Source organism: Saccoglossus kowalevskii, chromosome 6 (genome assembly GCF_978046115.1).
Source record: "Saccoglossus kowalevskii chromosome 6, keSacKowa6.1, whole genome shotgun sequence".
In the NCBI taxonomy this organism is placed as follows: domain Eukaryota; kingdom Metazoa; phylum Hemichordata; class Enteropneusta; family Harrimaniidae; genus Saccoglossus; species Saccoglossus kowalevskii.
The window spans coordinates 28,453,859-28,476,022 of NC_140646.1; the positions used below are offsets into that span (position 1 = coordinate 28,453,859).

General features: G+C 35.8%; 1 protein-coding gene across 6 annotated transcripts in view; it reads left to right on the top strand.

Annotated features, from left to right (window-relative positions):
- The window catches only part of LOC100366417 (uncharacterized), a 156,192-nt gene that overhangs the window by 48,778 nt on the left and 85,250 nt on the right, over positions 1 to 22,164 (top strand). For all 6 annotated transcript variants that reach the window (XM_085500310.1, XM_085500314.1, XM_085500315.1 and 3 more), the window contains 8 exons: positions 50 to 172; positions 389 to 511; positions 762 to 884; positions 5,364 to 5,486; positions 6,173 to 6,298; positions 9,437 to 9,559; positions 13,261 to 13,383; positions 13,691 to 13,813. In XM_085500310.1, the coding sequence (XP_085356436.1) occupies positions 50 to 172; positions 389 to 511; positions 762 to 884; positions 5,364 to 5,486; positions 6,173 to 6,298; positions 9,437 to 9,559; positions 13,261 to 13,383; positions 13,691 to 13,813 (987 nt within the window). The remainder of the gene's footprint in view (positions 1 to 49; positions 173 to 388; positions 512 to 761; positions 885 to 5,363; positions 5,487 to 6,172; positions 6,299 to 9,436; positions 9,560 to 13,260; positions 13,384 to 13,690; positions 13,814 to 22,164) is intronic.

A 22,164-nucleotide genomic window follows, 5' to 3' on the forward strand; every position in this document is an offset into this window, starting at 1 on the left:
GCATATCAATGAGCATTATTTGTTAATTGTTTGTATTTTCATTTCACAGTATTGAATCCATGCCAGAATTCTCAATGTCAGAATGGTGGTTTCTGTGTAGCTGTACCTGGATCTTGTACTGACTATACCTGTACATGTACTGGATGTTATACTGGACAATATTGTACACAATGTAAGTCAATTTCAATCAATGTCACTGTTATTAAGATTTTCTGGGAGAAATTAATTTCATTACCACCATCATCCCCACACAACCCACTGCCACCCTCACACACGCCACCATCCCCAAATATACCCACACATATACTATGAAATTAGTTCTACACATATTACCATACAACATATCAATGAGCATTATTTGTTAATTGTTTGTATTTTCATTTCACAGTATTGAATCCATGCCAGAATTCTCAATGTCAGAATGGTGGTTTCTGTGTAGCTGTACCTGGATCTTGTACTGACTATACCTGTACATGCAGTGGATGTTATACTGGACAATATTGTACAACTTGTAAGTGTAATTTGTATCATTGTGTAATTTTTTTTCATTTGCTTCATTCTTTCTTTTTCATTTTAATAGTATATATTTATTTTATTTCATATTGTCAATATAAAACTTGAACTTTATATTACATATACTTTGAATTGATGATTGGTTCACACTAATTTCTTATAGTCATAGCTGTAGCAGATACATGTATAATAAATCAAATCTGCATGATGATTTGAAATTCATAATTGCTAAAACTTTAATCTTTCAGTATTGAATGCATGTGACAACCATCAATGTCAGAATGGAGGTACTTGTGTTGCTATCCCAGGATCCTGTGATACGTATCAGTGTACATGTCCTACTTGCTATCTTGGACAGTATTGCTCAACATGTAAGTCATCCAGAACCTAATAATTTATCAATGGTTTGCTGTTTGAGATTTTAATTTTCATGGTTGACATTTATTTAGCTTCTATAGATTTATTATGAAGCTAACTACAAAATGTTGAAGATAGTTTCACTAATTAAATAAAACCTCACTCAGATGTTTCTTAGAGATGATTAAAGCAATTTTGATAAATAGTTTCCCCTATGATTCAAACAAATATGGCTGACTGGTAGCCATTTTGTACTTTTAATATTCATCTATACACCAGATCTTTGTTTCTTGTAGTCATTGATTTAAACATACAACCTATTGAGAGACATATTGTGCACTGTAACTTAGTTTGCAATTTGATACAAACTTGTTGCTTTAAAAACTGTTTCTCTGAGATTGTTTGTATAATTAGTCCCCGTTCAGGCGCAGCCTGAAAAGGGGACCTATAATTCAGGTTATGTCAAATGTCCATTTTCTGTTTTCCATATTCCGTCTCCAACATTTTCTCAGAAATTCTACAGCAGATATCAGTGAAACTTGGCAGGTTGATGAACAAGTCTCTGCTGAGTATGCATGTAATTTTTTTTTCCAGATCTGAAAATCCCAAGTGGGTTTTTTTTACGATTTTCATCAACAATTCCCTCTCCCGGCAACATTGACAGAACGTCTGCGCATGCTCAGAATAAATTAATTACTGTAAAATACTTTATTTTCGCTTGCAACATTTTTTTTGCTATTTTCGCTTCAGTTTGCTATTTTCAGTTAAAATAAAATCCAGCGAATATACCTTTTTTCCTATATTTTACAGTCAACTTGTCAAAAATCAATGAAAATAAATTCAATACAAAATACCCAGAAAAAGTCTTTTTCAGCGAATGATAATATTCCAGCTGAAATAAAATATTTTACAGTAGATTAGATCTGAGAGTAATGCTCTGTTATTACGGCAGGCACGTGAATTCTCCATTGCGTGCAATTTATTATAGTACTGTTTATACATGTATTCTGTTCGGCTCAGTGGTCTCATTCACTAGTTACTAGAAGAACTAGTAACTTTATTTGATTTCAAGAACTTCAAGAAGGCGGCATAAGAGACGTGTTTGCAAAGGTAAGTTTTCCAGTTTATTGGGGTACGATTGGTGTACATTCCGTGACGTACGGACGTGAATATTATGTTTGCCAGCTTTATATTCTTATGAAAAACCAAAAAAAGCAAACAATTGTCTCTAATCTACGAAACTAGTTTGTGAATTGTATACCCTGTCAAATTATTGTACACTAACAATTAATTCATGAGGACATAGTTTTCAAGTACCGGTAAATCGTTTTCCGGTCTTTTGCTTGTGTAGCGATTTCCGAAATATTCACAACTCAGCCGGGAAAAGAATTTCCCTGTCTCGATCTATTTATTCATTATATAATAGCAGGTTGCCTCTGATTATATTCGTATTTTTTATATTGTGAGCATTAAACTGTTAGTTGCAATGAAGATTTTGCTGATCTTGTGCGATTCAACATGGCGGATGTACAGTAACAACACGTGTATGGACAGTCGATCGAGAAGTCTGCAACGGACAACATTCCTTCCACGAACGGACGATGAAATCGCCCGGCGTTTTTTCGGCAGTTTTTTTTTTAATATTTTGGATTTTTCATTCACTCCTGACGCCTAAAAGAGTCTAATTTATATTTTACCGTAGCCATTGACACCTATTCAAGAGTATCATGTTTATTGTGAATAGCGTGAATGGGTAAGCTTCGTTTCGACAATGGGCTGTTATTTCTGTTAACAATGTTAAATTATTCTTTGAATGCTCAGTTTATTTTTTGAAAACTAATTTTTCGATTTAAAAAAAAATCATGCCGTTTTCCCCGTCAAAATCAATGCATAAAGATCTTGCTAAACATCGGTGAATCCCCTGTTGCGTTCACCACAAGGTCACTGAACCGTCATTAACATATTTAAATGAGCCACGTGTACTGAAATAACATGGCGGATAACGCATCGTATTTACATTCGACCAAAATCATTCGTTTACGATGAAACTAAGTTCCAATTCATAAAAATTCAACGAATTAATTTTTTGTGCATATTATAATCATTACTGAATAATAATAAACAATTGCAATACTTCGAAAACAAGTAAGTTATTCACTTGCGACACACAGAATGACCAGATTGTGCTACCGAGATCATTTGCAACCGGTACTAACCACTAAGCAATGTATTCGTGTTTGTATTTATTCAAATCTTTTTTTAGAATATACTTTACTTTTCGTAAACTTTACTGAATTTTTAGGGGGATTCAATTCCAACATTTCGCGATGCCTATTTTAGAACCAAATTAAGCCCTTTCACTCTTCTCTGAGTGTGACACCTAAACAAGAGGTTTTGTGGTGTATAAACTGGCACTAAATGAAAAAGCCATTGAACCTTATTCAAATTTATAAGTACATGTTATTATGTATTTAATTATGAAAACTGACTAAATTAAATGTGATCTTATTTTTATTTTGAACAGAATTATGATTTATATCGGTACTGACGTTTTCATCCAATATTAATTTGAGCAATTGTTAAAATGCCTACCTACACATTTATTGTTTTTGTTTCTGTTGCCCTGAAATAGACATTTGTAAAAAAAAAAAATTAAAAGTCATGCTTGATTAAAATTCAAAAAAAAAAAGATGTAGCCATGTAGCCCCTTCCTGTTATCTGTTTCCAACTTCTTCCAAAGTAAAACTGGTGAAGCCATGTAATTTCCATACAATCATCAACTGTGGGAAAACTTGTATGTTATTGAAAATCTTTATTTTGTTGTCTATGAATTAATATAATATAATATTTGAAATGGTGTAATGGTGCAAAATATTCTCAAGCAAATTATTGGTTTTCTGGCGGCACTACACTGTGCATTTATGCACAGTCAGTATCCCCATGCGCGATCTCAGCTTACTAAGTGATGATGGTGGTTGAAATGGAAAACTGAATACAAAAATCCAGTAACATCTCAAACGAATTTCCGTCTGCTGTGAATGCATGTTTCGTTACATCACATAAATAACCCAATTTTATTGAATGTATTTAAAAACATGGTACCAATGATCTGAAATTTCAGGAGTGCTCGCTGAAGGTTTATCAATCTTGCTTATTGTCTTGTTCTTTTCCAATCCTGCATTTCAGTTACTAGAATTTATACTAAAAAAAATAGTTTCTGTTTTTGTTCTAATAATTCGGCCACTCTCAAAAACAAATATTTTTCCATGGTCGAAATGCAAGAAGAATACAAAACTACTGTGATTGCATAGCGATACCTGTAGGGCCATTGTCAATTAGTTCGCCTGATCAACACAGCGTTATACATAGGACTGATATTGAATCACGGAGAGTAAAATCTTGTGATACTAATCTCTAGAACCACTCAGATTGGTACATATGTCTTATGAACCCACATGTGTATATCTTTAATACTCATTTTAAACTTTTTTTTTTTTTTTTACAGTGGTGCTGTGAATTGCTTCAATTTCGCAAGGCAATTTTTTCCGGGTTCCTACAACATGAAGTGTCAGGGACTTTATTGAAATTTCATAGAATCCTGAATATATCTAGAAGTGAACAGTATTTTATACCCATTATAATAATGATTGAAATGCAATAATATCACTGCACTAAAAAGACTTATTGTTATTGTTATAATTATTGTTACTTCTCCATTGAAGGTTATGAGCAGATCAACCTTTACTGGCTTCCTTAATTACCGGTATTACATGTACTTGCTCTGAAAACATAGCTTTTACAATTGTTTAAATTAACAGATGTTGTTCTATGTACAATGAATACATTTTAAATAATAAACCTTACTGTATTAATAAAAAATTGTATTTGACAACATGAGAATGATTCTGATGCCCAGTGGTGATGTTGAAACAAACCCAGGTCCTGGTAATATATTAAGACCTGAATAACAAAGAAGTCATGTACATCAAGGTTCACTCAGATTTATGAATGAAGTTTCTTGAGCAAGTATACATGTATGACAAATAGTTGTGTTGCACTTGTGTACTCTGAGATTCTGAACATGGGTCAGTGGAAGTTTTTAGTTGTCAGTACAAAACTAGATCATGGGAAATCACTTTATGATGAGTTGTACCCACATAAAGTACATATTCATTCACCTGTTGGCAGATGTTCCTTGTACTACTTTATAATCAAATAATGGGAACTGTGACATTTCATGTCTTGTTCAATTCTTAATTTAGTATTTTGATTTTACATAATGGGTTTTGGTTGCCCAATACATTAGTTAGTGATTCAACCAAATATCCTTTTAATTACTTGCATCACTTTAGCCAAAAGTACACCCACAATAGTGAATCACTACTAGTGATACCTTTAAATATTCAATACAGAGTATGGGACAGTGCATTGTCAAAGCTTGTTATGATGTTGACATAATATGAAGATAAAAATTTTTTTTTTTTCATCTTCAGTGCAAGATCCTTGTGCCAACAGTTTCTGTCAGAATGGTGCAACATGTGTTCCTGTTCCTGGTTCTTGTACAGATTGGAGCTGTGCTTGTGCTGAATGCTATACTGGAATGTACTGTACCCAACGTAAGTGTTTAATATTGAATTATGTCTTTGTACAACATGAGACTTTCTAATTTTTATTTCCTTCTTCTGTTGAATTTCAGTGTATTTTAACTTTAGTGTGTCTTATTGTATTTGTCTTTTGTAATCATTTTGACCTTACTAAACCTACAGATGGTTAAGTTGCGTAATAAAGTCATATAAGATAAGATAAGGAATGTGAAGCAGATAATTTATCTCAATAAAAATTCTTTTCAGTGATTTGTGAAAATAGCCTGGAGAGATAATGTCATAGGTCATTATACCCTCAATGTTTCACACTATGATTAGAATTTTCTGGTGTCATATAGACTCAGCTAATATAACTTCTCTATTTGGACGAGAAAACAAATATTTGCATGGGATGGCATTATTGGTTGTATAAACACTATTTTATTTAATTGGACTCTAGAATAACCTTGCCTTAGATTTGTGAATGGAATTTCAGTGAATTCTGACAAGTTTTGAAATGGACTGAGTGATGTGCTGTTATGCAAATGCAATACTAGCTATCTTTTGCAACTTCACTGCTTATAGGACAATGTGCACACAAAACCTAAACAAGTGTGACAGCCTATAATTTGATTATTAGTACAAAATTATGATTTACAGGTATGTAGGTTCATCATGATATGAAAACCAATAAAAATATTATTGTTGTTTTTTTATAGTTATTAATCCCTGCCAAAATAATAATCAGTGTCAGAATGGCGGTTTCTGTGTTGCTGTGCCAGGATCTTGTACTGAATTCACCTGTACATGTACTGGATGTTACAGTGGACAGTTTTGTACTATATGTAAGTAGTTACCATACATTTACAATATATACCAGTGCTTTAATATCATGTGACCAACTTTATTTATCAGTGTTTTTTTTTATTTCTGAATTAATTCACACTTTGAGTGTGCATGAATTATACAATTAGTCATGTATGTAAATGTGTTGAGATGGGCGTAGTGCGAGTGGTTAGTGCTAGTAGCACTAATCCGAAAAAGTACTAGATCTAGTGGTAAAAATGGCACTAGATCTAGTGCAAAAATGGCACTAGATCTAGTGCAAAAATGGCACTAGATCTAGTGCTAAAATGTGCACAGTGCGAGTGGCATTGTTATCGCATTGTCAACGACGTCGAATAATAGGAGGGGCATCAACAACCACTTCATATGCAAACTACAAACAGTATAAAACATCGGCAATATATCTGTGAGATGTCCATAATAATACTTTCTTTATATAATACCGGATTCTGCTGTAAATTCGCTCATCAGAAAAATCGTCCTGGGGATTTCACGGCTGGTGGGCGCTTATTTGGGGTGCAAAATTTAAAAAAATAATCATCAAATATTTTTGGGGGACTTATTTTCATTGAAATATCCTACTATGTAGACTTTCAACGCCGTTAGTTGGGCCACCCAAGACGAGAGAAACTATTGCAGAATTAACAATAATTAATAATTCTTGCTGAATTAAAAAGTAGACTGCCTGAAATGTCATTACAGTGTCGCCCAGTGTCATTTTTCAAATACATTTGTTTTTATTTTATTGGTAACGAAAGAATATTTTAAACGAAGTTTCATATAAAAACAAACACAACTGCATTGCGTAGTAGCAAACGATCACAGTTGCGTAATCCGATCATGCTGCGTTTGACAATTGTTGATTATTACTCAGTAGTGATTATAATAACGCACAAAAAATAAATTCGTTGAATTGTTATGAAATTCAAATAAAATTCAATTTAGTTTCATCGTAAGCAAATGATTCCGATCGCATACAAACGCCCGATGCTGTAGGGTATCCGCCATGTTTCTCTTGCATGAGTTGAGGTTAAATCGCTAATTAACCAATCAAAATGCTGAATGATGCCAACGTGTTCAAATCACCATAGCTCATTTAAATATGTTAATGTTATTGAACGCAACGCGGAAGAGATTTACCGATGTTGCGTGTTGTAGTACGATCTTTTGGCTTGGATTTTGATAGGGAAATGGCATGATTTTTTTTTTTCAAATCTAAAAATAGTTATTTTCAAAAGATGAACTGAGCATTAGAAGAATAATTTAACATTGTTTACAGTGATAACTGCTCTTTGTCCAAACGAAGCTTATCCATTCACACTCCAAACACGCTCTTGAATAAAGCTGTGAAGGGTTTAATAAAATACGCATTTCGCAACCGGAAATTCAACAGACGAACTTGTTACTTCACAGATTTTACATGTTTTAATTATTAGCAACTGTAACAAGTACACGATTTCGAGAGTCTACAACAAAAAATCCTAAGGACTCCTAACAAATATCATTGCAGAGAAAATCGGCGAGGTATATCATATTCCGCTAACTGGTTACTTGTGTAAGCAATCGCAAACTATCATCGACATCAAAGATGAGCTACACAATGTCCATATCAGGATTAACTTGGGTTGAAAAAAAAGGAAATAAGCCAGGCTTAAATGGTCACTTGAGATGCGTTGTGGACCCTTCCGTTAGTACCTCCATGCTCCGAATATTACTGAATGCTTGAGATTAGCGTAATCCATTGTAAAAAGGGGCTAAGAGCTAACGTGACCAATGTTTGTGAACGAATATTGACAAACGATCACAGGGTAAAGCTAAAACAATAGCGTCGTGGCTTTTTCCCGTTAGTACCGCCGTGGTACAATGTAACAAAAGAATTGCGTGAATCCACTTTTACCATTGGTTGATTATGTCTGCAAAGGTCAATGTCATGACAACCAGACAACGATTCATTTTCTGTCTGGTTCCCAGCGGTACTGAGCAACATGCCCATTCACAGGTCGCCGTACACACAAAATCCGCCGAGCTTTACAGGGACCCGGGACTTAGACTAGCAGTATACACATTTTTTATTTAGTTCATATATGCCATCATAATTTCATTTACGAAGATCTATTTTCATTGAGTGTGGCGCCGACCAGAAATAAAACGGCACGTCAGCGATTTAAAAAAAAAATCAACGCTTTATTCCACCATTTACATACAAGTTACAAGTTTACATACGCCGAAGTTGAAAACACAAACTTCCACACAATACCATTTCATACAGTGTATCTATTCACAATTTGTAAAAATTGCGAAGTTCGACCTGCAGTTTCACTGACCATGGAGCTAGTTTCCCGGCCGATCGCGTTGTTTCAAAGGTCTATTAGTTACGGTTCACGTGGACAATGACATTCATGTACATACTCAGTTTTCCCACTGTAGCACATTTCCAATAAATGAAAGATACAACAACTTTACGTAAATATTAATTTATTTTCAGACAATTACGAGATGTCTCGACGTCGTTGACAACGCGATATCAATGCCACTCGCACTATGTACATTTTAGTACTAGATCTAGTACCGTTTTAGCACTAGATCTAGTGCCATTTTAGTACTAGATCTAGTGCCATTTTAGCACTAGATCTAGTACTTTTTCGGATTAGTGCTACTAGCACTAACCACTCGCACTATGTCCATTTCGACACATTTACATACCTCAAGTAGTTCTTAGCGCAAAGAATAACAATTATCAATTGCACTGATTAACTTACCTTGATGATGGACACTGTGATCTATGTGACATACTATGTGCTGGGGTCAAATACATTCTTTAAAAGTTGGGAGCATGGTTGTCTGTATGATGTATCAATTTATAAAGTATTGTTGAAGTGAAAGCAATTACCAATTACAATGTTGATACAAAGTTATGATGCTTTCATATATAGTGATGATGATGAACACTAATGATGTTATTTGGTAGTACAGTCCCTTGTATCTTAACATGTTATGAATGCACTTTGTGAGGAAATGTGCCGGCTCAAAGTGCCATTATATTCGCACATTTAGAGCCCAATTTTGAGATGTTTAAAGAATATTAAAGAGCCTATAGTAATATGAATGCTTGTGTAACTGTATATTTTTACTCCTAGTTTCCGATCCATGTCAAAACTTTCCATGTTTGAATGGTGGTACTTGCACTGCTTTACCAGGATCCTGTACAATATATTCGTGTCAATGTGTTGGATGCTACACTGGATTAACATGCGCTACTTGTAAGAATATTTTCTTCTATATTAAGATTATACAAGGTTGTAAGAGCAATGCAAAAAGTGTTGAGCAGTCATGTTTTTTAGCTCTGCTTTCATGGTAGATGACAGAGCTGTTTTTTCCAACCAGCATGCAATTTTCAGTTAACAAATGTGATCTGCTTTGACAACATTGCTTGTAAGATGTTTTATTAACATGCATACGTACATAGAAAAAAACGTGTTGAGTGGAGGGGTCTTGTGTTAACCTTATGTTCTAGTGGGAGCAACAAGAATTAAGAGAAGATACCTACATGTATATTTTATAACCATAACAACAAATAACGCCGTTATTTTATGTTTTGGTACAAACGACTTATTCTTGCCAACGAGTTACTGCATACAAGCACAAAGCATAAACAACTGTAATGGTGTATATGTACTTTTGGTGGACCTTTCTCAGATTTTTCAAATCTCTAATTTTGATGAATATTTGTGACAATACCTTCTATTCTCTAGTTTTTAATATTTTTGTCGTTTTTTGGTAAAAATAGCTATTTTTGACTTCTTCTTGAAAATGCCTTGAATTCAATATTTTGTATGTAGACACTTTGGGCGTAGTCAGATTTATTCATTTCATGATGATAAGTTTTATTTTCTAATTTTAGTGAATAATTTTTGGTAAAAAGTGCTATTTTCAACTGTCTAACTACAATGTGTACAGTGGAGCTATATCAACAGACTTGTTATTGTGACTTGAAAAGTTGACATGGACATGTACAATATAATATATAGAGTTAATCTGGTTGCACAGTCTGAAATGTACTGCACTATCTTGAAAATCCATGGCTCATGCTTGTTTTCGTATTGGGCTCTCGTACATCTATGGCACTTAGATATCAACCCAGCACAACTCTTTCCTACCTCATTACTGTCTACCCTCAAAACAGTTTCCTCAGTAAAGGAGTGCAAACAGATTTTAATTGTATTGCCATTCTTATATTCAGTGCAAGATCCTTGTGCCAACAGTTTCTGGCAGAATGGTGCAACATGTGTTCAAAAAATCCATGCATTTTATTACCACCATCATCCCCACACAACCCACTGCCACCCCAGGTATTTTTATTTTATTTTTTTATTAGACGCATAAAATCCTTAGGAAAGGATAAAAAGGGTCTTACAGAAAGAAATTAAAAAAAACAAACTACAATCTAAAAAAGAAAACAAAAAATAAAAACTTTTCTAAAAAAAAAAATAAAACAAGTCAAAAACAAAAAAAGACAATTTGCAGCCAATGGTGAATACAGAATATAGAATGAACACAGAATGTGGCCTAATACACTGATAGTTGTTGCTGTTTTGTTCCATAGCTGTTTTTTTAAGAAGACAGCTAAGGCTGGTGCTAGAGTATGGTTTGCCATAATCAAAATGAATTTATTCTGACTATTTTCTTTATCAAAATTTGGAATTTTATTTTGTGCAGTCAGGAATAATTTGTCCCTATGGTGACTGTAAGCTGCCACCCCAGGTATGTACGACCTAGAAATAGTGCCGTATGCAAGTACCAAGTTGCAAGTCGCAAGTAGCAAAATATGCCATATGCTAGTGGTAAAAACAGCATATGCGAGTGGTAAAATGTATCGTTTGCTAGTAGCAAAAAAGCCCTATGCGAGGGCCATGAGGGGTAATACAAATGCTTGTAACGTTTCCTTATAATATAACAACGTACGTTCAATTGTGTTTTATCACAGTAATATAGTGATATAGTTTCATCACAGTAAAATCAAATATATACTATGTATTATGGAATTGTGTGCTAGTTAACACTTGGGTTGTGGCAAATTTAACACCTCTCCGAGGTGTGACTACTTTTGAAACCTGCCATTGTATTCATTTAAACGGCGGCGCGTGACTCAAGAATTCCGTGACCCTTCGGTGAACATGCACCCGTTTTTAGCTCCGCTGTCGACTTTGTCGAGCGGAGCTTATCATATGAGTGATTGTCCGTCGTCGTCCGTGTCAATGTTTTACTTTTTCGACTTCTTCTTGAAAACTACAAGCCTGAATGCTTTGATACTTGGTGTATATGTACCTTGGGTAGACCTCTTTCAGATTTGTTCATTTCATGATGATATCTTTAATTCTCTAATTTTGGTGAATATTTTTGTAATTTTTGGTAAAAAGTGATATTTTCGACTTCTTGTTAAAAACCGCAAGTCCAATTGCTTTGATATTAAATATATTGGTACTACATGTCGACCTCTCTCAGGTTTGTTCATTTTGTGATGATATTTTTAATTCTCTAATTTTGGTGAATATTTTTGTTAAAAAGTGATATTTTCAACTTCTTGTTAAAAATCGCAAGTCCAATTGCTTTGATATTAAATATATAGGTACTATATGTGGACCTCTCTCACATTTGTTCATTTTGTAATGATATCTTCAATTCTCTAATTTTGGTGAATATTTTTGTCATTTTTGGTAAAAAGTGATATTTTCGACTTCTTGTTAAAAACCAAAAGTTCAATTGCTTTGATACTACATGTAGACCTTTCTCAGATTTGTTCATTTCGTGATGATATCTTCAATTCTCTAATTTTGGTGAATATTTTTGTCATTTTTGGTAGAAAGTGATATTTTGACTTTTTGTTAAACACTGTAAGTCCGATTGCTTTGATACTACATGTATACATATTGTTCATTTTCTAATGATGTCTTCAGTTCTTTAATTGAAATGTGCATTGCTAACAGCGGAGCTATCTCAGCCGATAGGCTGCTTGTTACTAACTACAATTATAATTCTATGATTCTTTAATCGCTGACCACAGGTTCATACTAATATTACCGAAAGAAAAAACAATTTTCACATGTTATGCGGAGTGTGCTGGCTGGTCATGGCCGTTTATTAAATTATTGTGCTTTCACGTTTCCTGTGCAATTTTGTGAAGAGCAAACATCGATTCTATGCAAGCGACTGAACGAACTTTTTGATACAGCATCATGCCAATTTTAACCAACCATGTACACATCATTTCATAACCATGGTAAATATTTTATTTCACTGTGATAAAACACAATTGAACGTACGTTGTTATATTATAAGCAAACGTTACAAGCCTTTGTATTACCCCTCGCATAGGGCTTTTTTGCTACTAGCAAACGATACAATTTACCACTCGCATATGCCGTTTTTACCACTAGCATATGGCATATTTTGCTACTTGCAACTGGCAACTTGGTACTCGCATACGGCACTATTTCTAGGTCGTACATACCTTCGCCACCCTCACACACCCCACCATCCCCAAATATACCCACACATATACTATGAAATTAGTTCTACACATATTATGCTCTTTGTTTATTGTAATCATTGATTTAAACATACAATCTATTGAGAGACATATTGTGCACTGTAACTTAGTTTGCAATCTGTTACAAACTAGTTGTTTTTGAAAACTTTTTCTCTGAGATTGCTTGCATAATTCAATTCTTAATTTAGTATTTTGATTTTACATAGTGGGTTTTGGTTGCCCAATACATTATTTAGTGATTCAACCAAATATTCTTTTAATCACTTTAGCCAAAAGTACACCCACAATAGTGAATCACTTCTAGTGATACCTTTAAATATTAAATACAGGCTATGGGACAGTGCATTGTCAAAGCTTGTTATGTTATTTGTTGACATAATATGAAGGTAAAATGTTTTTTTTTTTCATCTTCAGTGCAAGATGCTTGTGCCAACAGTTTCTGTCAGAATGGTGCAACATGTGTTCCTGTTCCTGGTTCTTGTACAGATTGGTCCTGTGCTTGTGCTGAATGCTATACTGGAATGTACTGTACCCAACGTAAGTGTTTAATATTGAAGTATGTCTTTGTACAACATGAGATTTTCTAATTTTCATTTCTTTCTTTTGATGAATTTCAGTGTATTTTAATTTTAGTGTTTTAGTGTGTCTTATTTCATTTGACTTTTGTAATCATTTTTGACCTCACTAAACCCATAAATGGTTAAGTTGCGTAATAAAGTTGTATTATATTTATTATTATAATATGTTCAGAATTTATTGAAGTATACTCATGGTTAAATGTTTGTAAATCAGAATCATGAACATCTGGGTAAAAGTAGCCGTTGTATTTTTATTTTATTTCCAGAAATAAATGCATGTCAGAATTCCCAGTGTCAGAATGGTGGTTTCTGTGTTCCTGTGGCAGGATCCTGTACTGACTATACCTGTACATGTACTGGATGTTATACTGGACAATATTGTACAACATGTAAGTCAATTTCAATCAATGTCACTGTTATTAAGATTTTCTGGGAGAAATTAATTTCATTACCACCATCATTCCCACACAACCCACTGTCACCCTCACACACCCCACCATCCCCAGATATATACCCACACATATAAATATGCCATCAAATATCGGGCTACATACATAAGAGATGCTCACAAAGCCTTGGAGCAATCAAAATCAAAGAAATCTTCATCAGTTATCATACATGAAGGTAGCAATGATGCAGTACACAATAATGTAGAGGTTGTTGTTGCTGATTTAAAAGAACTTATTGTTAAGGCAAAGGCAATGCATCCAAATGCATTAATTGTTGTGTCCTCTATACTACCACGTAATAAAGACCATGTAGTGAATGAGCGTATACATATGATAACAGTCAGATAGACAGATAGAATCTTATTGCGAACAGGAAAACAAAGTGGAATTCCTTTATTATCATAAATTAACAAATGCTCGGAATCTATATGCCAGAGATGGTATCCATCTACATCATGGTGGTGCAAGTGTTCTTGCAGCAAATTATATCAGCAAACTGAAATCTGTTTCCATAAAAAGAAACGATTATTCAAGACATCACAACAGACGTGTACAAGTAAAGCCTCATCAGAATACTGCCAGATCTTACTACAGACAACCAAGAGGATTCAACAAAAGGAATAGCCAATCATACTACAACAAATATGATAATTTTGATTTCGGCTACAATGCAAAAATGTGGAATAATACCACAAGTTGGCAAGATCAGCAGTACTTGCTGCCACAGCACCATCAGTAATACCCAAATAATTACCAACAACAAGGGTATCAACAACACATGTTGTTACAATATGCTGATGTTCTTTTGTTTGCATGACCTTTATGACCGTTACGCGCATGCTCTGTGTTGTTGTTGTTTTTTACCCAAGATGTCGGCTTAATAAATGTTGCGTCTGCAACGCATCCAGACCACGGTCTCTTAGGGACTACTTTCACTTATAAGCCCGTATTGAAACATGGTGGCAGCGTAGCGACTGGAAGTCCTGAAGATTTCTGAACAAGTGAAAGAATCCACAGACTGTCGATAGAACTGAATTCTGATCACAAAACGCAGTGAGTGAATTGAACTTTCCCGCATTACTGTAATCACGTGACCTGGTCGTGTCGAGTTAAAAACTCTACATAATTAGCCAGTGACATCAAAATATAGACATTGTTGAATTAATTATGGCTGACCCCCCTGTTATCGATCAACAACCTAGCCAGAATGTACCAAACCCTGTCTTACCACCAACTGCACCACAAATTCCATTGCCTGCCCACTTGGATATGGGTTACAGCGCCACCAGTGTTGACAAATGGAAACTCTGGAAACAGATTTGGAGCAATTATAGCATTATTACTAACCTGCAGAACCAAGCTCCAGCGTACCAACTTGCACTGTTTTTACATTCTATTGGGCCTGAAGCTCTAAGTGTATACACCAGCTTTGATTATGGTGCTGGGGAAGATAAAAGTTTAGTTGATACAGTTATCAAGAAATTTGACAAGCATTTTATTGGAGAAACGAATGAAACCTACGAGAGATATCTATTCAACAAGAGAGTCCAAGAGCCGGGTGAGAGTATTGATGTATATGTAACTGCTCTCAGAACACTAGCAAAAACGTGTAATTTTTGTCAGTGTCTGCATGACTCCATCATCCGCGACCAGATAGTGATTGGTATAAAAGACAACGCAGTCCGTAAACGTCTACTACAAGAGCGTGACCTGAAATTAAACGCCTGTATTGATATTTGCCGCGGGGCTGAAGCAACTGCCTCACAACTGAAGGAAATGGGAGGTCAACATGAAGTGCACAAGGTGAAGTCAACTCAGTCCAGAGAGCCACGAAAGAAAATGGAGAAAAAATATTCAAAGCCTGAAGCAAAAACTAGGGATATTGACTGTAAATTTTGCGGTTATAAACATGTTTCTGACAAATTGAAATGCCCAGCGTGGGGTAAAACTTGTTCATTCTGTAAGGGTAGAAATCATTTTTCAAAGAAATTGTAGGAAATCTAGTAGGGCATATGCTGTACTTGACTGCGACTATGACACTAACAACCGACCTGACAGTGACTCTGACTCTGACCCTGAGTGGATATCCTGTGTAAAAGTCTACACTGTTGGTTCTCAAGGGAAACAAGTCTACGCTGAAATGGTCATTGATAGGCAACCAGTGAAATTTCATTTGGACAGTGGAGCTAGTGTCAACCTTTTGCCTGCTAGATACGTTAAAGAGAGACAAATCAAGCCTTGTACCACAACCTTAGTAATGTGGAATGGTACTAAAGTAAAGCCTGTTGGAGTTTGTCGATTGAATATTTGCAATCCTAAGTCGGGCAGGAAATTTTCCGTAGAGTTCATCATAGTGGGAGATAACTTAACTCCACTACTTGGTCTTCGTGCTACTGAACAAATGAACTTATTGTCAATACATAGGGGAAATTTCAAACAAGTCAATGCAGTGAAGACTGACAGCAAAGATAATATCATCGCCAACTATCCTGATGTGTTCGATGACACTGCCCTAGGCAAGTTTGAGGGCGAAGTGCACCTCCATGTGAATCCTGCTGCAGTCCCTGTCACTCTTCTGTGTCGACCAGTCGCAGTTTCAGTTCGAAGTAAACTGAAAGCTGAACTTGACCGACTTGAGAACTTAGAAGCTCTAGCCCCGGTAGACAAACCCACAGAATGGTCTAGTCAGTTTGTTACTACCACTAAAAAATCAGGTGAAATCCGAGTATGCATTGACCCGAAACCCCTCAACGAAGCTCTTCGACGAGAAAGGTACCAGTTGCCGACACTTGACGAGTACCTACCTGATTTAGCGAAGTCTAAAGTCTTCACACAAGTTGATCTGTCTTCTGCATACTGGCATCTAGTCCTTGACGAAGAGTCTAGTCTTTTAACTACATTCATTACTCCATATGGCAGATACCGTTGGCTTAGATTCCCATTTGGTCTCAATGTCTCAAGTGAGATATTTCAAAAACGATTACATCAAGCTTTAGAAAACTTGCCTGGTGTAATATGTATTGCTGATGACGTTATTGTTCACTCCGAGACTGTTACTGAACATGATACTCACCTTGAGAAACTGCTGAACAGATGTCGTGAGAAAGGGATAAAGCTCAATAAGGAAAAACTTGAACTTCGTTGTTCTGAGATTCGCTTCCATGGACATTTGTTAACGTCAGAAGGTCTCAAAGTTGACCCGGATAAAGTGAAGGCAATACAAGACATGCCTACCCCAAGAAATACTGAAGACGTCCAACGTCTCAATGGCATGGTGAACTACCTCAGCCGATTCCTACCTCATCTGTCTGATATAATGAAGCCAATTCGACTGCTGACACATTCTGATACCCCATGGGAATGGCGCGCAGTTCACAAATCAGCTTTCACTGAACTTAAGTCTAAGATTGGTTCAGCACCTATTCTAGCCTACTACAATCCAAGCAAAGACCTGGAAATACAATGCGATAGTAGTCAGTTTGGACTTGGTACTGTTCTAATGCAAGAGGGTCGTCCGATTGCCTACGCCAGTAAAGCACTAACACCTACTGAAGTCAGGTATGCTCAAATTGAGAAGGAGATGCTCGCGATAGTTTTCTCTATGGAGAAATTCCACCAGTACACATACGGCCACCACACCATTGTTTATAGTGATCATAAACCACTAGAATCAATAGTGAAGAAGCCGCTACACAAAGCACCCAAACGACTACAACGTATGATGATACGATTACAGAATTATGACATTCGTGTTGTGTACTGCAAAGGTAAAACAATGTACATTGCAGATACACTGTCAAGGGCACACCCACCCACCACTGCAAGTACAAAAGAAACGGTCTTTGACAGAATTAATATGATTAGTTTCCTACCCATCAGAGAAGAACGACTGGCCAAAATTCGTGACGCTACTGAGAATGATGAGTCATTACAACTGCTGCAGAAAACAATTATCGCAGGATGGCCACACAGCAAACACCAACTTCCTGCGCAGGTCACACCATACTTCAACTGTAGAGATGAACTCTCTATTCAAGATGGCCTGATATTTCGAGGAGAGAGAGTAGTCATTCCGCATAGCATAAGAAAAGACATGCTAATTCGCATACACTCATCTCATATTGGTGTGGAGGGATGCCTACGAAGAGCACGCATTAGCCTGTATTGGCCGGGCATGTCAGCAGAAGTGAAACATCATATCTCATCATGCGAAACCTGCAGAACTTACGAGACTAGTCAAGCAAAGGAAACACTGATGAGTCATGAGTTACCTCAACGCCCATGGCAGAAGGTTGCGACTGATCTCTTTACACATGACAACACTGACTATCTCGTGACTGTTGACTATTACAGCGACTTTTACGAACTAGACAAACTACCAAACACACGATCAGCGACTGTGATAAAGGCAACAAAGAGCCATTTTGCAAGACATGGTATACCTGAACAAGTCGTATCCGACAATGGACCCCAATATGTTTCATCTGAGTTTAGAACATTTGCACAAGCATGGGACTTTGAACACTTGGTCACCAGTCCTTACAATAGCAAAGCCAATGGAAAGGTAGAGTCTGCAGTCAAGAAAGCAAAACGCATTCTAAGGAAGTGCAAGGACTCCAATAGCGATACATACCTTGCCATACTCGACCAGCGCAACACCCCTACACAAGGAGTAGAATCCAGTCCAGTACAAAGACTCATGAATCGACGTACAAGAACACTACTCCCTACAACAGCTAGACTACTACAACCAAGGTATGTCAACTCAGAACAAGAGCGGAAAAAAAATGAGACATAAACAACTCATACAAGCTAAGTATTACAACAGACAAGCCCATGATCTACCAGTTTTAGAGAAGGGTGATGTCATCAGGATGAAACCGTTTGTCCTTGGCGAGAAGAAATGGCGTAAAGGCATCGTGACACAACGTCTCGACCAGAGATCTTATACCATAGACACACCAGACGGCACCTACCGACGCAACAGAATGCACCTAAAAAAATCTGCTGAATCACCACCTGTTGAATCTCACTACACTCCTGACAGACAAACATCACCACCTCATGACAGACGTACAGTACCCACAAATACTCGATCGAATACCACATCTGATTTGGAATCAGCTGCTGCACTGCCGGCTACACCCACGCTCACCGCACCATACAAATCACCCACCAAGACACGAAGCGGACGTACTGTCAAACCACCAGCCTACCTTGACCAATACACCACTTGACTGACTATGTGACATGAAAGTCTGTTTTAGTAGCCAGTTTACTGTTATTAGTTTGCACCTGTTGAGTATTTTTACTGTTTGAAATGTTATTATTATAAATGTTATTCAGTATTTAGCATATCCAGATGGAGCATGTACTTTATATTCATACCCTAATGTGAATGCGATTGTTTCATTATGAACTATTCACAAGCACTGCCAGAACTCTTATATACAACAAATTGTAGTTCATCAACTCATTCTTTGAAAAGGAAGGATGTTACAATATGCTGATGTTCTTTTGTTTGCATGACCTTTATGACCGTTACGCGCATGCTCTGTGTTGTTGTTGTTTTTTACCCAAGATGTCGGCTTAATAAATGTTGCGTCTGCAACGCATCCAGACCACGGTCTCTTCGTGACTACTTTCACTTATAAGCCCGTATTGAAACACATGTATTCACCACAGCAAAACCAACAACAGTACCAGCAGAATTCACATGGAAGGGGAAATTTCAATGGTCAATCACCACCTTGGCAAAGAAATAACCGTTACCTGGAGGAGATAAACCATTCATATTAACACTTAATGCAAAGACTAAAGATTGCTTCATGGAACATCCATGGACTGGGTGGAAAATTAAGTGACTCACTGTTACTAAATTTTATTAAAGGACATGACTGTATAGGATTCGTTGAATCATGGTTAGATAAGGATTGTAGAATAGATCTCCCAGGATTTAACTTTTTCCGTAGTGATAGATTAAAGCGTAGATGTAGAGGTAGAAATTCAGGTGGAGTTGTAGTCATCTTTAAATCAGAACTCCAAAAAGGAATCACCAAAATTAACAGTTCTCATAGCGATTTCTTATGGATAAAAATGCAAAAATCATTTTTTGGGCTAAAAAATGACTTGTATGCCTGTTTTTGTTATATTTCCCCAGAGGGGTCAAGTGTTTATAACGCATCTACAACCTCGGGTTTTGACATTTATGATATTTTAGAAAAGGATATTGCTAAATTTAACAAAGTTGGAGATATTGTGTTAATGGGTGACCTGAATGCAAGGAGTGGCTTGCTGAAGGACTTCATTTATAATGATAGTAATAATAACTTACCATTACCAGACCATTTCCCCATAGATGATGTGTATAAAAGGAACAATATGGACAACCATATAAACAGCTATGGTAAAGCAATGGTAGAGTTATGTCGTAATAGTAACTGTCTCATTTTGAATGGGAGAGTTCCAGGTGACTCCTTGGGAAAATTTACTAGTCACCAATATGGGGGGAGTAGTCTTGTTGATTATGGAGTAATTAGCAGTTCCATATTTAGAGATGTACAGTATTTCAAAGTTTGGCCACTTAACCACCTTTCAGACCACTGTCCTATCTCCTTGTCTCTCACTGCAAACTTCAATCATGACTTTAAAAATACTTATAGCAACATTTCCCCATTACCAGGCAAATTTATCTGGGATGAAAATGGGCGTGAAAATTTTGTCAAAGCTATCTCAAATAACACTGTGAAAAAGAAAATTGATGCCTTCCAGTCTCATGATTATGAAAACATAGATGAAGCTGTTAGTCATTTTAATGATATTATAACCAGTGCAGCCAAAAGTTCATTAAAGCTAATTCATCCCAGGGTAAAGAAAAAGAATAATAAACCCCAAAATAAAAAATGGTTTGATAACGATGTTACCTCAATGCGTAAAAAATTAATTCATTGCTCACGCTTACTTGACAAATTTCCAAGAGATAACCTTATTAGACAGGAAAGATACAGCATCAACAAAAAGTACAAAAAATTAATTAAAATTAAAAAAAGAGAATATAAAGATAAGTTGTGTGACAAAATTATGGCACTTAAACAAACAAATCCTAAATTATTCTGGAAACTGTTAGAGGAACTTGGAAATGTTGACAAAATAAATAGTAACAGTGACAACATTAATGTAAACGATTGGTTAGATCACTTTAAAAGTCTAAACAGTGAATCTAATGTTGATGAGAGTAGTTTTACCCATACAGTTAGGAATAGTGTTAGTAAACTGGAGAGGGAGAATGTAAATAAAATTAATCTTGATTATGAAATCTCAAGCGATGAAGTAAAAAAGCATATTAAATTACTTAAATTAGGTAAAACCTCAGGTAATGACATGATTTCAAATGAAATGTTAAAACATGGTGCACCATATCTCATTAATTCAATTGCCAAATTATTTTGTTTAGTTTTAAAGTCAGGCAAATTTCCTGCATTATGGAATTGCAGTTTAATTATCCCTATTTTTAAATCAGGAGACCCAGCGGATTGCAATAATTATAGAGGCATTGCCATCTCCAGCTGTTTATCCAAACTTTATACCATGATATTAAACAGCAGGTTAACTAGCTATCTGCATGAAAACAATCAAAACAGAGATAACCAGTTTGGCTTTAAGAAAAATCATAGGACAACGGATAATATTTATATTTTGAGATCCTTGATTACAAAATATGTAAACAACAAATGTAAAAAAATAGAAAACTATTTATTTTCATGCTTTATTGACTTCTCCAAAGCCTTTGACTCGGTTTGGCGTGAGGGCTTACTATATAAACTTCTGCATTTAGGCATTGGGGGGAACTTCTATAATTCAATTAAGTCAATCTATAAAAATACACACTATAGCATAAAAATGAATAGGGGAATTACACCATACTTTGATTCTAATAGAGGTGTGAAGCAAGGCTGCAACTTAAGTCCCCAGTTGTTTAATATTTATGTCAATGCTATTTGTGATGTTGTTAACAATTTTGACCCAGTGGATCTGAATGGTGTGAAATTTAACTGTATTTTATATGCAGATGATCTTCTGTTAATATCTACTAGTCATGATGGTCTACAGAAGGGCATTGATGCCATTCAAAATTACTGCCAGAAATGGAAATTAAAGGTTAACATAAACAAATCTAAAATTATAGTTTTCAACAACACTGGTAAAAACCTTGAAGACAAATTTCAATTCTATATTAATGGAACACAACTTGAATGTGTGAATTTTTATAACTACCTTGGCATCACTTTCCA